General features: G+C 51.8%; 5 protein-coding genes across 5 annotated transcripts; all 5 read left to right on the top strand.

Moving 5' to 3' along the window:
- Nucleotides 1-943: 943 nt before the first annotated feature.
- Nucleotides 944-1,255, top strand: POSPLADRAFT_1058088 (hypothetical protein; the record flags this gene model as incomplete). Its single annotated transcript, XM_024480994.1, has 2 exons — nucleotides 944-1,002; nucleotides 1,057-1,255. The coding sequence occupies 2 exons, from the start codon at nucleotides 944-946 to the stop codon at nucleotides 1,253-1,255; spliced, it is 258 nt and encodes an 85-aa protein (XP_024337950.1).
- Nucleotides 1,256-1,393: 138 nt separating this feature from the next.
- POSPLADRAFT_1146341 (hypothetical protein) lies at nucleotides 1,394-3,098 on the top strand (the record flags this gene model as incomplete). The annotated part of the gene is made up of 7 exons (XM_024485918.1): nucleotides 1,394-1,465; nucleotides 1,641-1,827; nucleotides 2,010-2,166; nucleotides 2,493-2,514; nucleotides 2,673-2,721; nucleotides 2,866-2,892; nucleotides 2,992-3,098. 7 exons carry the CDS (start codon nucleotides 1,394-1,396, stop codon nucleotides 3,096-3,098), a joined length of 621 nt encoding a protein of 206 aa, XP_024337951.1.
- Nucleotides 3,099-4,435: 1,337 nt separating this feature from the next.
- Nucleotides 4,436-4,878, top strand: POSPLADRAFT_1058089 (hypothetical protein; the record flags this gene model as incomplete). The annotated part of the gene is made up of 2 exons (XM_024480995.1): nucleotides 4,436-4,509; nucleotides 4,566-4,878. 2 exons carry the CDS (start codon nucleotides 4,436-4,438, stop codon nucleotides 4,876-4,878), a joined length of 387 nt encoding a protein of 128 aa, XP_024337952.1.
- Nucleotides 4,879-5,790: 912 nt separating this feature from the next.
- POSPLADRAFT_1146526 (hypothetical protein) lies at nucleotides 5,791-8,714 on the top strand (the record flags this gene model as incomplete). Its single annotated transcript, XM_024485944.1, has 17 exons — nucleotides 5,791-5,964; nucleotides 6,027-6,252; nucleotides 6,299-6,471; nucleotides 6,526-6,635; nucleotides 6,691-6,829; nucleotides 6,880-7,311; nucleotides 7,368-7,383; nucleotides 7,444-7,463; nucleotides 7,525-7,539; nucleotides 7,595-7,836; nucleotides 7,889-7,978; nucleotides 8,044-8,071; nucleotides 8,126-8,254; nucleotides 8,314-8,354; nucleotides 8,425-8,495; nucleotides 8,557-8,605; nucleotides 8,663-8,714. 17 exons carry the CDS (start codon nucleotides 5,791-5,793, stop codon nucleotides 8,712-8,714), a joined length of 2,007 nt encoding a protein of 668 aa, XP_024337953.1.
- Nucleotides 8,715-9,391: 677 nt separating this feature from the next.
- Nucleotides 9,392-11,478, top strand: POSPLADRAFT_1182328 (hypothetical protein). The gene is made up of 9 exons (XM_024488914.1): nucleotides 9,392-9,404; nucleotides 9,476-9,718; nucleotides 9,769-9,907; nucleotides 9,976-10,153; nucleotides 10,213-10,445; nucleotides 10,502-10,650; nucleotides 10,706-10,760; nucleotides 10,816-11,114; nucleotides 11,174-11,478. The coding sequence occupies exons 2-9, from the start codon at nucleotides 9,503-9,505 to the stop codon at nucleotides 11,309-11,311; spliced, it is 1,407 nt and encodes a 468-aa protein (XP_024337954.1). The 5' UTR covers nucleotides 9,392-9,404; nucleotides 9,476-9,502; the 3' UTR covers nucleotides 11,312-11,478.
- Nucleotides 11,479-16,208: the final 4,730 nt, after the last annotated feature.

The raw sequence follows: 16,208 nt of genomic DNA on the forward strand, positions 1-16,208 counted from the left end.
ATCATATGATTCCATATAAATTACAACCCATATAGAGCAATGTCCCTCGGGTTGCCGTGAGCGTATCTGCTAGAGAACATAGAGGTACTGGGTAGTAACTATTGGATCTATGTTCGTTTCAGTCTCCTCTTGACGTGATCCAGCTTATCTTATAAGTTTTCTCTGCACCTCATATTCGTCGCGATGCTTATGCTCGCCCGCTAGACTTCGCAGCTATCCCATAGCTGCCGTGACATGCAATTACCACAGCTGTTCTTTTGCTCACAGGTTGCTCTGTGGCGCCTTCGGGTGAGCAGCGTTGGACTTCTACGAATACTACTGGGAAACGTCGAGCTCGCCCACGTTATATCCGTCGTGGGGGGTGGGATTACTAGCTTCTGAAGAGCCCACATGAAAAATGTCGCGGAAAGCATCTGAATCTACAGCAATCACATTTCTTCCTGCAACCCTGTGGTGCTTTAAAGTCAGGCACGCTTTTCTTTAACTTTATCACAAGATTGATCGGATCTCTTTGCCTTGCGTGTTTCGGCGGCTGCACTGAGTCTTGCATCCGATCGAGTATTATTTACGTAGGCTTCGTCTGACCACCTGCTTCTAAGCATAAGCTCCTGAAATCGAGCGACACTGTCAACTCAGATATACACGCCCAATAAGACTCAGCCAGTGCTATATCACCATGTATCAGTGATCCTATCACAGTGTTGTCAAAGGAGGTACGGCATGCTTTCCACTTTGACCAATGAAAGGACGGCCTGAGACATCGTGTCAAGGGAATAGTACAACATATAAGTACAATGGTCTCGCATTGAAGCACCTCGGACAGTCGCAAGGGACTTAAGGTACTGGATAGTAAGTCCCGAGCCTTCTTTGCCCAATCCGACTGAGCTGACGATCGCTAGCCCTAGGCCGCTCAATTCCCTAGATGATGATGATGCTTATGATTATGCCTGTATACTATATCTTCCTCGGGTTTTGCGCGATAGGGCGGGCGGCGCCCTCGATGTACGTCGGTCATTTCGCACGCTTCACTTCGTCAAGACACTGATGTAGTCTCAGGGAGCGACCAACCAGTGCGGTCGCTGACTTTGCTATGCTTCCGCCGTCCCACCGGTCCTTCGTTACAGACAGCCTAGATGTCTATGAAAATGATCTCCAGTTCGGCGTCACCGCCGACGGGATCCTCCTCAAGGGCCCGCCTATGCGACGCGACACCGACCTCGACTCTCTCTACTTCGGCACGGCGATGGGAGAATGATTGCAACACTTCTCGCCACAGCCACTCGAGTGGCACGCTTCCCACCTCGCCTCTTCTGCGCGAAAGCCGGGGCGCCGAAGGTACCACGACTACGTCCACTCCAGACCGACTCGGAGATTCGGGGACGTGGCAAATACCATGACAAGCTCTGTGGACCCAGACAACACCGGCTACTTGTCGTGCAAGCGCTGTTTCAACGCGACGGAGCGCGTCCGTGCATCTGTACGGTACCACAATATTCTGCAACGCTATCGATACCGCCGCCAGGACTTCCTACTACCCCCAATATTCAACATCTGTTTCGGCACATGCTCCTCGGAGCTTCGGACCATACCCCTCGCAATGTGAAGATGTACCAGCTAAGCATTTTCGTGGTTCCGTGTAGGCGGGGACCTGTGCGCTCGATGTCATGCTGTCGTCGAGCAATGCATGGGTCTGGAAGCAGCAGGGCTCCTGTATGTTTGCCGGGAATTTCGACAGGCCATACCATGCACCATTGAACGACTGGCCGGTATACCCGAATTCCCCGCATAGGGCGAATGCGACGTGGATAGAGCGCATCCGTGTGTCCGGTGCGCTTCGTGAAACCCTGTGTCATCGTCTCATCGCGGTTTTCAATACTTAATATCAGATCCTCCATTTTATTCTCATCGACTGATCACGAACCCGCTACTGTGGGCCTACAGCTCCCGTACATACTCAACACATCTCAGTAACCTTTCTCTACTCGTTTGCTAAGTGCAATAGTTCGCAGACAGTGATGGGAAATTAGCCTTCACAAACGCAATTACCGAGAGTGTCGCAGAGGCTGTCACTTGCTCCAGTAGCATCCATCACCTGCAAAGCAGGATACGGGAGCGCCGAAGGGAAATCCACCAGAACGGATATCAGCACTGCGGTGCGACCATGATGTCCGCAAAGGGATTCCAGTGTCGTATTTCAGCCTAATTGGGTACACGGACTAGCGTTCACACTACAGCGTCTCGGCAATCTGCAAACTATGGCGACCAGCAAGTCATGAAAGTTGCAAAGTGGTGAGTGGTGAGAAAGTTAGACTAGGTAAAATCCTGCAGTCGTTTCCTGCGGATGCCACGGAAACATGAAGTCTCTGCACCAAAATCCAAGAATCACAGTCATTCCGAGCACACCCTTGTCAATCACGCCTGATCGCGAGCACATATCGGCCTGGTTCGCCTTCACTTCATCCCCATGTTGGCTTTGACTGACCGTAGCACAGATACTTGAAACTGAGCGACAAGGTCAGATAGACACGCCCAATCGATTATCAGACACGACTGCGCGATGCGATCCTGCTAATCTTGTTCTATCACGGTGATGCCCGTCCTGAGACCGCGATGACGTGCATGTCAAGTATACCTAGCTTATGAAGGGCTTGATCTCGTAACGATTTCTGTAGGCAGTCGCGAGCGACAATCCTCCAAAATCCCAGCTCGAGGTACTGGATAGTAAGTGTCGAAGTCTTGCCTTACCTTCCCCAATTCTAATGAGTAGTAGCCTTGTTTTGTTCCACCTTCCTAGTGTATTCCCGAATTCAACATGATGACGAGGCTTACATGTGTATTTTATGCCCTTGTGACATTATTGTTAAGCACAGCTGACCGTGCTCTGCCTTGTATGTAAGTTGCCGATCATTTTGGTCTATCTTCATTGATAACCGAGCCCTCACGAACGACCACAAAGTCATCCTCTAGAGCACGTATATGTTGTACAACCAGTACATCAAGCCCACGTCTTCAGACTGGATTCTTATGTCAAGGATCTCCAATTTGGTGTCGGGGATAACGATATCCTCCGACTTGAACATCCCCGTACCTTGACATAGCGCGGCTACAATATCGATGAGATCCAATCTGGTATGACGTCCAGGGAGTTCCAAAAGACTATCACGAAACACCCGCTTGCCTTATACACTTCACCTTCGCCTCAGCACTCCTTTGTCAGACCAACCTCGCACAGCGACAGTGTTCGACATCTCAATTCCCACATGGTGGTCAGGGATACAGGTGGTGTGTCGTCTGGTACAGCCAGCAACCCGAGGGCTCGGAGACAGTATTCCAGCATGGGTCTGCCTTGGTTCGGGACCATGGGGAACACTCTGGCTGCTACGTGCGGCCTGAAAGATCCTCGTTGTCGGTAGATCAACTAAGATACATACACAATGCATTATATTACATGTGGCGAAGCCAATTCGTCCCTAGACAGCCTGCAAATAGAGCACCCTGTATGAGTGGGTTGAGGACTGCTGTTCTGAGGGAACCCCTACGGCAGATGTAATATTGAACTGAAAACATCGCAGCTCACGCTCTGTTGAATCGGTAGCTCTTGCACAGCGAATGTGGTAGAAAGATTGGATGTCATCGAAAGGGCATGTGCATTAGTCGCGTATAGGATGTGGCATGCTTGTTATCCGTGATGCCTTGGGATATACAATAAATGTATACCATCTACCCGCCGTATAGAGTGAACATATGTCTGCTGTCTGATGAGACAAACATAGGCAAGGCTGCTCTTACAACCAATCCGCTCGTCCGACGATCGCATTCAAGTTGATCGAGAGTTAAGGCGGCGATCAATAATTACGAACCGCTCCATCTCCTTGCCTCTCACCATCAAGTATTCGACAACAAAGCCGCCCCGCGACGCTCACCGGGCGTTGAAACGTTGATCATTCCCTCTTACGTCTCGATCAAGATGCCTTCAAGCCGCGAACACGCAGCGCTGGGCCCTGGCAGGGTCCCGGACTTGGGCCGCAACAGAAGCAGTGCGACACTATGAGCACTAACAACCGATTCTATATCAATAAACATATTCGAGAAAAATCGTGTACAGGCGGGGTTGATGTGGAATTCGAAATCGAGCATCAGGAAGCCTGGCGCTGTGGAGTTGGCTGGAATAATCACTCAATGCAACTGCCGATCGACGGAGATCTCGGGTGGACCACAGCCAGTAATAATGATGCAACGGTGTCAAAATCATGTTGTCATATGCGACCCCATAAAGAGCAGCGATTTCAATCCGTTCGTCGTGGATCATCGCGGGCGATTCTCCTGTCACAGCCAAGAGGTACTGGGTAGTAAGTACCGGCTCTGTCTCGCTTGTAGTAACTCGCCCTGATAACAGTCAGCCTTCTTCCAGTCATTTCTTTCTTGGGCCCTCAACATGGCAACCGCGCTGGTGGCTGTATGTTATTTCTTCCTTGTGGTATGCATGATAGGTCACGCTGCACCTCTTTTGTGAGCCAATCAACCTTTGCGACTGTGACAAGTACACATATCTGATGAAGGTTTAGGGGACACCCTGTAGATACATACCACCAATGGGGCGCAGGCGATGGATACGTACACCGAACCTACGTCGTCAACAAAGCGGACCCTTACTCGGACAAGGATCTCCAGCTCGGCGTCGCGGCTAACGGTTTGCTGCTCGAGCATCCACTAGCGCCAGCCCCGGCGCAAGGCCGTCTGCCTGACGAGGAAGAGAGTGACTTCGTGGAGGTCACCCATCCCGTCTCCTCGGCCCACCGCCGCCAATACCTCAATTTGTCGCAGCTGTACTTTGGCTCGAACGCTTGGGGCGTAGGGATCTTAAACAACGTCAACTAGACTGCACGGATATGGCTATGCAGATGGGGGCAACATGTAACGTCTTTGCTCACAGGCGGCGGGTGGTCAGTTGTCACTTAATGGGGAAGTCATTCGCTCGTCTCCTAACAACGATGTATCGTCAGAGAGTCTCCTGCTCGGCGGAATGACGCGAGCTGAGTATCCTTTACACCTCGGGGATCTATGCTCGCGGGTAGTGAACTTCTCAGCACTGAGTCGCAGCCACTCTATGAGCAGCGAAGGCTATGCTGGATGCCGTGTCCCCGCTCAAGTTTGATCATCAGGAATGGTCACCTCAGGCACGGACGCTTGGCGTGAGCGCGATTTGCATGCATGAGCCCAGCATCCACGAGTGCACACCTCCATCATCATTCCCTCAATACACTGGCACGAATGCCGGCGGCACTGGACAGGTGTTGAGACTGTGACCATGTTTGAAACCTATTGATGCCAACCAGAGGGGACTTACAGTACGGGAGGGTATTAGTCCCCTGGCCGCCACGTCCAAGTTCGTCAGTTATGTCCGTGTGAACGTATGGCTGGCAACGCAGCCTAGTCCGTGTGTGGCGTTTTCGACAGTGTCTAAGTTGAAATGTCAACACATCGCTGACATTGCACTCGATGCGGTGCACAGCGTGATTTTTATGCGCGGGAGTTTCATATTTCGTGGTTTCATTTCGATATGCAAGGAAACTTCGAAGGGCGCCATTCATTCTACGCGATCCCTCGCGTCGCGACGCGTCTGTCACGTGGTACGTGCCGGCACACTCTCATAAGCATGGGAGTCTCAGGCTCCGACTCGTGTGCAGTCGTTCTCGCGAGCCCGACTCATACCACGCCTGGCAGCGGCCAGCAGAGATAGGCCTATTCCTCGTAAGGGATTCGGCAATGTCGACGTTGAGGAAGAGCAGTATGCTACACTGGCCGAGCGGAGTTGTCGCGTATTCCTTACTAGCTCTTGTCGCGGTCTCCAATGCCTCATCTCTTGACCCTTGCGCTGCAATTGCCAACAAAACTTGGATCGCCCCACAGGATGTCAGGGCGTGCTTTACATCGCTTCCGGTACAGTCTGAGATCAAGAGCAATGTACGCCGGATTCATTGATGCGTCCACAGGGATGCTAACCAGTGCCACGCTCGCGTGCGCAGATCATCGAGGTCATCAACAAGACGCTCGCTTTCCACACGTCCGTCAACTACCAGAAGCAAGCTCCCCCGCCGTTCGCGGACGATGTGCACGAGGACGTTCTGGGCGACCTTGCGCGCATCAGCTCCCAGGAGTACGCGTCTGATTTCGACCTACACATCGACATTTCAAGGGCAGTCAAGAGACTGAATGACGGCCACTGCGTATATTACAGTCTCTGCTATGACTGTGAGATTGCTTCTGAGGTGGTCGTGCCGTGCTGACGTGCCCACAGCACTATTCACGTCGTTCCTTCCCACCCCCCTCGTTCTGCTAACCGACATCGATGGCTCGCAGCATGTACACATCACACCAGAGGCATTCAACGTGTCCTCTGCCGAGTTTGGTGATGAAATTGACGTGTGGCAGAACGCGCTGCCAGATAAGCTAAAGGGCAAGCTGAGTTCGGTTAGTGTTTTCAGTGAATGACGAGTACTCCTCCTTCATTTGTGCCCCTGGCAGCTCTCTGGGGCGGAAGTCCTACTGATCGACGGCGAGGACCCCTGGGTTGCAGCCCACGCGAACTCTCTCATCACTGGCAGCTACCAGGGGTACGGGACCCGGCTGAATTCGTACGCATGTTCTCCCTCTGCTCGGGTACGCACTGCTCAAAATCCCACGTCGCAGGTTCTTCTCCAGCTACCGCCGTGCCGACGATGGATGGGTCTATATGATGGGCAACTTCGCACAGCAGAGTCTGCCGCTCGTGGACTCGGTCAACCTGACCATCCGGCGGCAGGACAGCGACGAGAGCGAGAACATCACGGTGCGCAGGCATCCCACGCACATTGTGACATAGTGTAACCTGCGACACAGCTTCCGTACCGCTCGCGCGTCTCTCCGGGCGCGAAGCCGTGGACAGACTCGGTGTCCTTCCGCGGTAACAACTGCGTCGCAACCGAGTATACAAACGGCATCGACCTGTACGCGGAGCCCTCCCTCTTCGCCCTGCCTCCGGGCCCCCAGCAACCATTCGCGCTCCCCCGGCGGCCCCGCAGGCATCTCGTGAACGAGCTGCTCGATGCCACGCCACAGCAAGACGTTGAGCTCCCGCCAGAGCTGACGCCGAGCTCGCCGCTAAACGGGAGCGCCGGCGTCGCGCAGTTCTACATGCTGAACGACACGGAGACGGGCGTCCTTGTACTGGGGAGCTTCGCGGAGAGCGCATTCGATGTCCTGCAGGAGTCCTTGCTCGTAGGCCTGCTCGAGCTGAGGGAGCGGGGCGCGAATAGGCTGATTGTCGACGTCGTATGTTGCTTTCAGCGTATCGCAAAGATTGCGCGCTGATTCCTCTCATTTTGCAGACAAACAATGGCGGCGGTGGGCTCTTGTCTGACGCATTCCTCTGAGGTCGTACTGACCCACGTCATCGTTCTCCAGGGTATATATGCATCGCTCACGTAGGTGATTCATTTTCACTGCGAGTCTGAAATGACGTAAACGTCATTGTGGCTCGAGCAGTGGTTGCATAGGATTGTATGTGCAGCAGATCTCCTCTTCGAGTGGACCCAGCTGAGATAGCCAGTAATAGATTGCGGGCCCGAAGGATACTACAATCCCTCAAGCAGGCTTACAAACGGTGACACGTGCGGGCCCGCTCGCGCAGCTAATCGTGGAGGAGATCGTGAAAGGAGCGGATCCGGACGGGCTCTCGCTATACAATCCGCTGAGCTGGGAGTTCGCCAATAACACGCCATTCCCGGCGACGCTGAACTGGCTTCGGCTACCCGTAGAGAAAGTGATCAATGGACAGGCCGACGCGTTCAGTCAGATGTAAGTGCCGTTCCGCTGATTTGCATCACCATGGATCAACGACGAATCATAGACTTGGAGACGAGTGCCAGCCATTTGAGATGGACCCGCCAGCCGAGGCACTGTTCGACCCGAAGAAAGTTGCTATCATCAATAACGGCAGGTGAGTGGTTATGAGCCGCGTGCGTTTACTCGAATTACGGGATACTATCGCCTGCATCGATACAGGTGCGCAAGCTCGTGTTCGCTCTTCAGCGTGAGTTGTTCAGCTGGCTGCACTCATTCTGCCGCCGTGTTAAACCTTGGACAGATCACTATGGCCAAGGGAGAAGGCTCCAAGACTGTGTTCGTCGGTGGCAAAGCAGGTGTTCAACAGCAATACTGTGGAATCGTCGGCGGCCAGTCCACCCGCTTCTCGCAGGTTGATACTGAGATCAAGGTATGCGGGTCTTGACCATTTGTTGTACACGGGAGCTAACGATGTGAATGGCAATGTAGTCTGCCCGGCTGAAGAATCACACCCTAGCACCACCTGATTTGTATGTATTATTTGCCATGTTCGACGTACCGGGGAAACAATTGTGGCTGACTGGCATTGTCTGTCTGTAGCAAAACAAACAGTGTACAGGGAATCACCTGGCGTCTAGGGATGGGTCTTGACGACCCTTCAGAACCTGAAGGTGAACACCGCGGTAAACTCTTACGTTGAGATCACGTCTCAACCGCTGCGCATATTCACAGAGTGGCAAAATCACCCGGCAGATGTGAATCTTCCCCTGACAATCGACATGTAAGGGAATTTCTGTTCACGCCTATGGGATCACGTACTCACGGGGCGTTTTTGCAGTGTCAACAATCCGCTTGCCATCTGGGAGCTAGTCGCGAAGAGCGTCCTGTGAACATGCGACTCGCACCTTCACGTGTCCATGGTAGACCCGATTATCCACTGTTTCTGGGAGCTTTCGGGTAATTCGTTTACGCTGACTGCAGGCAATTGTATGATTAGATCTGTTTTTTGGATGCTATCATGCTTTCGAGTTATTGCCTTGTGCGTCCTCTGCGTAGAAGACGTCTACAGGGCTGTCTTATAAAGAGGTATGTGACGTTGATTTATCCGCAGCCAAATCGGACTTGGAGAGATGCCGAGATTCTGATGGCGAAGCTCACCATCACGGGAACTGCAGGTGCTATTGTGAGAATACTCCACCTTGGACGCGAGAGCAGACGCCTTTTATGGCCGCCAAGTGCCTTAGATCGTGAGGCGCAGCTTTCCTCCTGCATGGTATCAGAACAAACCGTGCCAACGATCCCGCGGCCATGGGAATACCTATGCTCGATGAAATTGCGGGTTCATTTACATGGCTCTATATTGCTTCCTTTCGCTAGCTCTCAACCATCTATCCGTGCAGCTTGCGGTGCCGGTCTTCGCACGCGAAGGAATGGACGCACTCCCAAGGGCGAGACCGGTCGCTCAGATGCTGCTTCTGGGTGCAGTCAGATCTCCATGGAAAAGCTAACCAGTCCTATTTATATGGTCTTCACGGGTCTCCCCCCGGGTCTGGACATACTTCCACCTATCCTCAAACTAGGTGAGTGCTCCCCTTGCATCGACCTTTGCAGTGATATTGAGATTGATATCTTCACGTTTTCGCATGACAAGCCTCGTACCTGCAACCCATAACTTGCCATGGATATCAAGCAAATCGAGGCGCTGTCCTCTGTGATCTCGGCCTCGGCTGCTCAGCTCAAGGAGCTGCAGGATTCCCTCAAAACGACCCAGCACTCTGCTTCTACTGCGCGTGCGGAATTCTTGAAGCCCTCCTTGGAGGTCGTGGCAGCTGCATCCCAGCTGATCGCTCTAGTGCGCACTCCTGAGCGTTACCTCATGGACATGTCGACTGGAGTAGGCCTAAAGCCATGACTGGTTGCGTGCGCTCTAACCACCCTTTGTAGCACCAATTGAGCTCATCACTTCGTGTTGTTGTTGAGACAAATGTTGTCGAAATCCTGCGGGAAAAGGGCAAGGGACCAAAGAAAGCGCTGCACATAAAGGAGATCGGCGCTTACAACCGCGTCAACTACCTGAAGCTCGGTACGTCATCGAAGGTCACCGGTTACCCTGGATCTGCGTCCTGATCGACAGGGTTCTTGTGTGAACAGGCAGGGTTATGCGCCTTCTCGCCACACACCATGTCTTTGAGGAGGTTTCGCCCAATGTATTCGCTAACAACACCATCTCGTTGGCCATGGACACTGGCAAGTCACTCGCTCAGCTGGAGGCTGCTCCTGAAGAGAAGTACGATGGTTCCAACGGCATCGCAGCCTTGGTTGGTCTCTTGTGCGTATCAGAGCCCACCTCATCTGCAGTTCGTACTAAATGATGTCGTGTGCATTCAGCTCCGACGAGACCATGCACAACTCCGTCGGCATCGCCGAAATCCTGAAAAGCCCTGAAACCACCAATTCGTTCTCACCGTTCGATGCTCCATTCTCGATTGCTTGGCCTGGGACACGAAACATCAAGATGTATGACTGGTTGAACCTGCCTGAGAACAAGCCGCGATTGAAGCGGTTCGGTATGGCAATGAACGGAATGAACAGCATGACGCCTCCGGATGCCATTCTCCGTGGTACGCGCTTTGCTTACATTCTTATTGGCTTGACGAACCTCTTCTTTTGGTCGCAGGTTTCAATTGGTCCAGCCTGGCGCCCGGAAGCATTGTTGTTGACTGTGGAGGAGGCGTCGGCTCTGTCTCGCTGCCCATCGTTCAAACATGCCCACAGATCCATCTCATTGTGCAGGACACGGGCCCTGTGGTGGCGGAAGCCCCTGCGGTAAGAATAGACGCTTTGCCGTTAATACTCCTCGCTTACATGAATTCGTGCGTAGTTCTGGAAAGCCAACCAGCCGGAAGCTCTCGCTCAGGGAAGAGTGTCGTTCCAGGGTGAGTGAGGATGCCGTACAGCCTGGCGAAGAACTACATTCATATGCGTGTACAGCGCACAACTTCTTCGAACCTCAACCCGCCGAGAACACCAACATTGCCGTCTACCTGCTCCGCATGATCATGCACAACTGGCCAGACGCTGAGTGTGTGCAGATCCTGAAGCGCGTGCGCGCAGCCTGCACCCCAAACACACGTATCGTCATTGTCGACAACATTATGCTGTACGCGTCGCGGGATCAGACAGTGGAAGGCGCAGACGTCGGCGCACAAGACCCAGATGCTCTTGCTCCGGAACCGCTGCTCGCTAACTGGGGTGCCGCTAACTCTCTCTCATACAAGCAGGACATCAACGTACGTGCATGTGATCCCTTTCAGGTTGCGCCATATCGACTTAGTCCCATCATATTTAGATGCTGAGTAACCACAACGCCTGCGAGAGGACCGTCCCAGAGTTCGCCGACCTGCTCGGGCCAGCGGGATTCAAGATCGTCGAGGTTCACCAAGCACACCAGAGCTGGCTGCCGCAGATCGTGGCTGTCCCTATATAATCATCTAACAGGGATGACGTGTTAGCTTTCGCCATATTCACCGGCGCGTGCTAGGGGGCTTCGGGAAAAGAGTCGTCGTCGTGTTCAACCACTGTTTCATCGTTCATATGTATCTGTAGAATGTAACATTACCACTGGCCAATGCAAAGAACTTCAACGTCGCAATGATTAATGAATGCTGTTCCTTGTTCGTCCCCAGTTCAATACAGTTCCGATTCTTCCCGTCTACTAGTCCTTTATTACGTGCGTTCGTTCGCGACGAGAGACAGACATCAATAGACACGCTGATATCAAGAGCCGCTGATTTTTGAATGCATTTATCGATTATATATCTGTAAACGCGTTTTGCGTTCATACATCCTAGGATGTGCACAGAGTGCTCACACATCCCAACGGCATCACCTTACCTTACCCTGCTCATTTCATGCTTCCTGACAATCGTCGAGAATGGTGGCTTTCGCTCATATTTGCCAAGACATGCAGTGATATTCAATGTCAGTGGAATATTAGTCAGCAAGCTGTGAATATGCTTTGCTTATTGCTCATCAATGAAATCCGCAGCGGTCGTCGTTTCTCCCAGACAGAGCTCTGGAGCTGAACTTTGAGCCATAACATTCATCAACTAACGTAACGTCATTCTGGCCGAGTAGTTGTGACAGTGACTTTCTGCATGGGCCTGCGGCGCGAACACAGGGCCCTGGTTATCAATGAGTGTGCGTTAAAGGATGAGAACTCATATGTGCACCTGTGCATTGTATTTACAATGAGAATTGAGACATACACGCCGGGAACGAGGCAGCCGAATCCCTGAACGGATACAGGCCGTGTACCCCGAAAGAATCCTTCGAGCGTTCCCGGAGGCCACCTTTCGTTGAATGCTTATACTGAATCGGACCGTCAGCCGTACGCAAGAGACAACGGCTGTTGCGAATGCCGTATCACGATACTATATGTGTCAGGACCCGTCGTTCTGCAGCGTCAAACCGGTGACTATGGCCCGACGCACCTGTGTCTCGCCCTTGCGAAATTTCACTCGCGGCTATAATCTGTCGCTGCTGTCAGCACTCATTGCTGTGACATTGGAAATTCGCAAGCAAATATCGGTCGACATGACGAGAGGTTCGGAAGATGTGGCGGGTGAGGGCCCCGCGATGCCATCGAATGGGGGACGGGTGAGGCTGCTAAGCCGTCTTTGCCTTCTCGCGCTCAGAAGTTACATGCCGCGCGCCGGTTTCCGATGATTCGACTGCGCACATAAGGGTTGATATGATTCAGTAAAGTCCACCTTCTTCGGATGGTGGTGTGCCGTAAAAACGTGGTGTTCACGGAGTTAACCCGATGTGGTGCATCGAGCTAGGTCTGTAGAGATGAGCATCAAGCGGCCTGACGTTTGTAGCCAAGCGCCTCACCTCAAACGGACGTCTGGTTCCCAGCATTTCAGGCATGGACGTTTGTCTGACAATTATTGCTGTCATTATCCTGACATCTCGAAGATTTCACTCACGGTGATTCACGGTAAGGGTCCCTGAACTTCGTTCGCAGCACGAACAAAGATTCCACGCAAGGACTATAGGACCATTCATTTCGAGTCAGAGACGGCAGCATCTTGGTAAGTCTGGTCAAGAAATCTCGAAACATAGGCGTCGCCTTGCCTATGCGGAAGCTGAATGTCTGATTAGCGAAGTGCGTAGAGTAATTGATATTTTCGCATATCCTGTCAGACGAGGTGGTCTCTATCAACATCAAATGATATTTCAAGATTCCCATGCTAATATCCACCTCACCTAAATTGGAGAAGAAAGGCCGTCTATGTTTCCCTTCCCTAACAGAGTTTCAATCTCCTTGATCGATTTGACTGCAAGCTTGATGATTAGTGTTAGGAAGCACGGAGCCCGCAGTACTACCCGCGTCCCTTGGACCAGAGTAGATAGTGACAGCAGACTGATTCTTCACCACGTAACAATCAGTGTCTTGCTACGACGTGAGTGCGGCTCAGCAATCTTATGGGTGTGTGCCACATACGTACATGTTGAATCCATGCTGGAAAGCAAGAAATTTCTGTAGTTTCATCGATGTACAGAAACCGTTTCCTCTCGATAAAGTGCTCCGTCTGTGGCCGCTTGCGTTGAATGTTCAATCACATCACGGGCGTCTCAAAGACCACAGAAGTGGGAGGGTCGAAACTTCGGACCGTGAACTCCATGGGTACATAGTTAATTGATCCATACGATCCTCTTTCAGCTGGGTGCTATGTGTCTAGCCAACAATACCGGTCCGCGTGGAACGCTTCTCCTTGCAATGGCAAGAAAGGAACCAAGTCATGAACGACTACGGTTGCCTATTTGAGCAATCAGAGGAACACATCGAATGTCAATTGGTAAACGCACCCTTATTCCCATTCATATCACGAAACTAGTGAGGACGCTATTGAGATTAACTTCTGGCAGACTGGACCTTAAACCCATTGATGTGATTGCTAGCTCAAAGTTGATGATGAAGAGAACCTTGAGGACGATACCACTTATGATTGCCGCAGATCAATGAGTAGATTGCGGCACACTAAGCATTGTTGTAGGCCTAATCTACCTAGGAGAAGAGGTTGAATGTAAGTACTACATTTTACTTACCGCTTATCAGACAGCGCGACGCGTCAATCACGTGTAGCATTATTTGTCTATTCCTCTTTCGTCACGCTCCCGCGAATCGCGACGTTGTGTTCTTGACCATTTACATACATATCAAGGGTGAGTGTCACTTCTAGGTTGACTATTATGTAAAGGGAGTGGTTTTGCAGTTATGCTCAATCTACTGTGCTTCAGCATCAGCAGTCGGAGACATTCTACTCGGGCACACTGCGTATCGCATCTCGTCTCCGAGAGCTCTCATATGAGCTCTGCCGCGTTGTCTCAACTCCATGATGGGGCATTGAAAACCCACCATCCTTGCTATACATTTAACGCACAGTTGAGGAGACACGATCGCGGTGCCGTCATCCCAAGGTTGGAAAATGAGGCTGCCTCATCGATCATAAATCGACGCCTCAGGTATCTACTTTCCACCTTCATACATGTCTCTTTTCAGTCTTGTTGTCCATTAGAGTCCTTTTCTAGAATCATTGTATCCACCAACAGACAGCACGCTCGCAACCATTTGTCATGCAACACTTGCACGGAGCGCCCCATTCACACTGACGGTACGATCCGGTTTTCGGATGGCTCAATTCACAAAGATTGGGCGCCATCAGTGATCATACGTTATACTGAGCACTTGTTCCCGCACCGTAACGCCGCAACGACTATCTTAGGGCTGTTGCTGCCCCTGTGCCAGTCAGTTGCTCCTTCAGGAATATCCAATTCGCCTTGCGCACTATCGCAGATCGAGTTTACGTTGCTTTTGCAACATCTTCCAAACAACAAGGTGATGTTACGTCAAGGGACCTGCATTCACTATCCCTGCAACATCGGATCGGACACGGGGTTGTAGGCGCAGACCACACTTCGGCTCAGTGGGTATTCTACCCTCTGCCCACGAATCCCCTCCCGGATGCAGGTCAATATTCAAAACTCGAACGCAAACTGGACGTTTCATAGGTCAATGGCTCCGTAAATGGTGGTAGTGGATATATTCCCAAAGCAAATCGCCACGGAATTACTGCTTTGATCGAATATTATGTCTGCCTCGTGCGCTCGCTAAAGATGTCGCAACAGCTAAGAGAGAGGCACGCGGACCGATGCTGCAGTGCTCGTGATGAGGAGAAGTACCGCTCGCATCCTAGATTACTATCCGATGATTGAATCTCATGACAGGCCCTTCTCAAACCATGATGACGACCAGTATAGATTTTTATAATGATGGCGCCCGTCAAGAAATAATGTGTCCTCACGATCTCTGTCCCGGGGTTCCAGCAAGTGTGACTGGAACCGTACACAGATCGTGCTAGAAGCAGGCTGTCTCCGCTTTCGCTCAAAACCGCTGAGAAGATATCGTGTCGTGGAGCCATTAACACATCATCTTGTGCCACGGAATTATACGTGAGGCAATAGTTACGTACTCTCACACGCGCAGGTACATTTGACGTGAGCCATCCGCATTGGGCCGCTGTTGTTATATATGAAGACCTTTGCATAGCCGAAAATAGCTAAGCCTCGGTGTGTGCGAGGCCGAGGCACCTAGAGAAACTCGGCGCTCGTAGAAAGAGGACGTGTCCTTATGCCGTTATGACGCTACGTCTGAGAACGTTTCCAAGCACGATCTGAACAAGACGAACGATTTTCAGGTGGGAGACGAGATCGTGATATGCGCCAAGGCGGTAATCATTATGTAGATGCACCTATCGCGGCCTCACATCTTTGACTGGCCCTCAATCATACATGGAACACGGCTAAAATGGGGCTTTGAATTCCACGTTAGCGTTTCAGGACTGACTGCGCCCATTTCCTTTCCGAGCGCAAAAATGATTTGAATGGTCTGGTGACCACCTCGGTCGGGAAGTCGGGTCTCGTGGACGTTGCGATGATTGACCACCATCCTCCTTTTTTACGTCAAGGTGAGTGAATGGCATCTAATTTCCTGAGCCATGAGTATACCATCGCTATTTATCCTTCGCGTAGCTGCCTGTAGCATGCTTGTTGACCTCATTACCGTCCCATATTGTCGTTTAGCTCACGCTGTTCTGCGACTTCGTTCGGCCATTTCCCCCGGTGCTCCGGTGTCTTCCAGCATCTATCAGACCGCTTGCACCATCTGCCTCCATCAAGTCGGGGTCAGTTCATGGTTTGTAAGGAAACGAGCCTCGCACGTTGAGCTTGTTGAGAGCAGTTGACCTCCCGTTCATTGTATAAGCCAATAGGGTCGCCGCGGTTGGTATGTCTATATTCAACAGTCTAGCAGGCAGACA

Source organism: Postia placenta, assembly GCF_002117355.1.
Source record: "Postia placenta MAD-698-R-SB12 unplaced genomic scaffold POSPLAscaffold_9, whole genome shotgun sequence".
Taxonomy (NCBI): Eukaryota; Fungi; Basidiomycota; class Agaricomycetes; order Polyporales; family Adustoporiaceae; genus Rhodonia; species Rhodonia placenta.

Coding starts and splice junctions, on each gene's coding strand:
- POSPLADRAFT_1182328 (XM_024488914.1), top strand. CDS start 9,503: ATGGATATCAAGCAAATCGAGGCGCTGTCCTCTGTGATCTCGGCCTCG. Junction 9,908..9,975: donor CGTCAACTACCTGAAGCTCG/GTACGTCATCGA, acceptor TTGTGTGAACAG/GCAGGGTTATGCGCCTTCTC. Junction 10,761..10,815: donor GGGAAGAGTGTCGTTCCAGG/GTGAGTGAGGAT, acceptor ATGCGTGTACAG/CGCACAACTTCTTCGAACCT.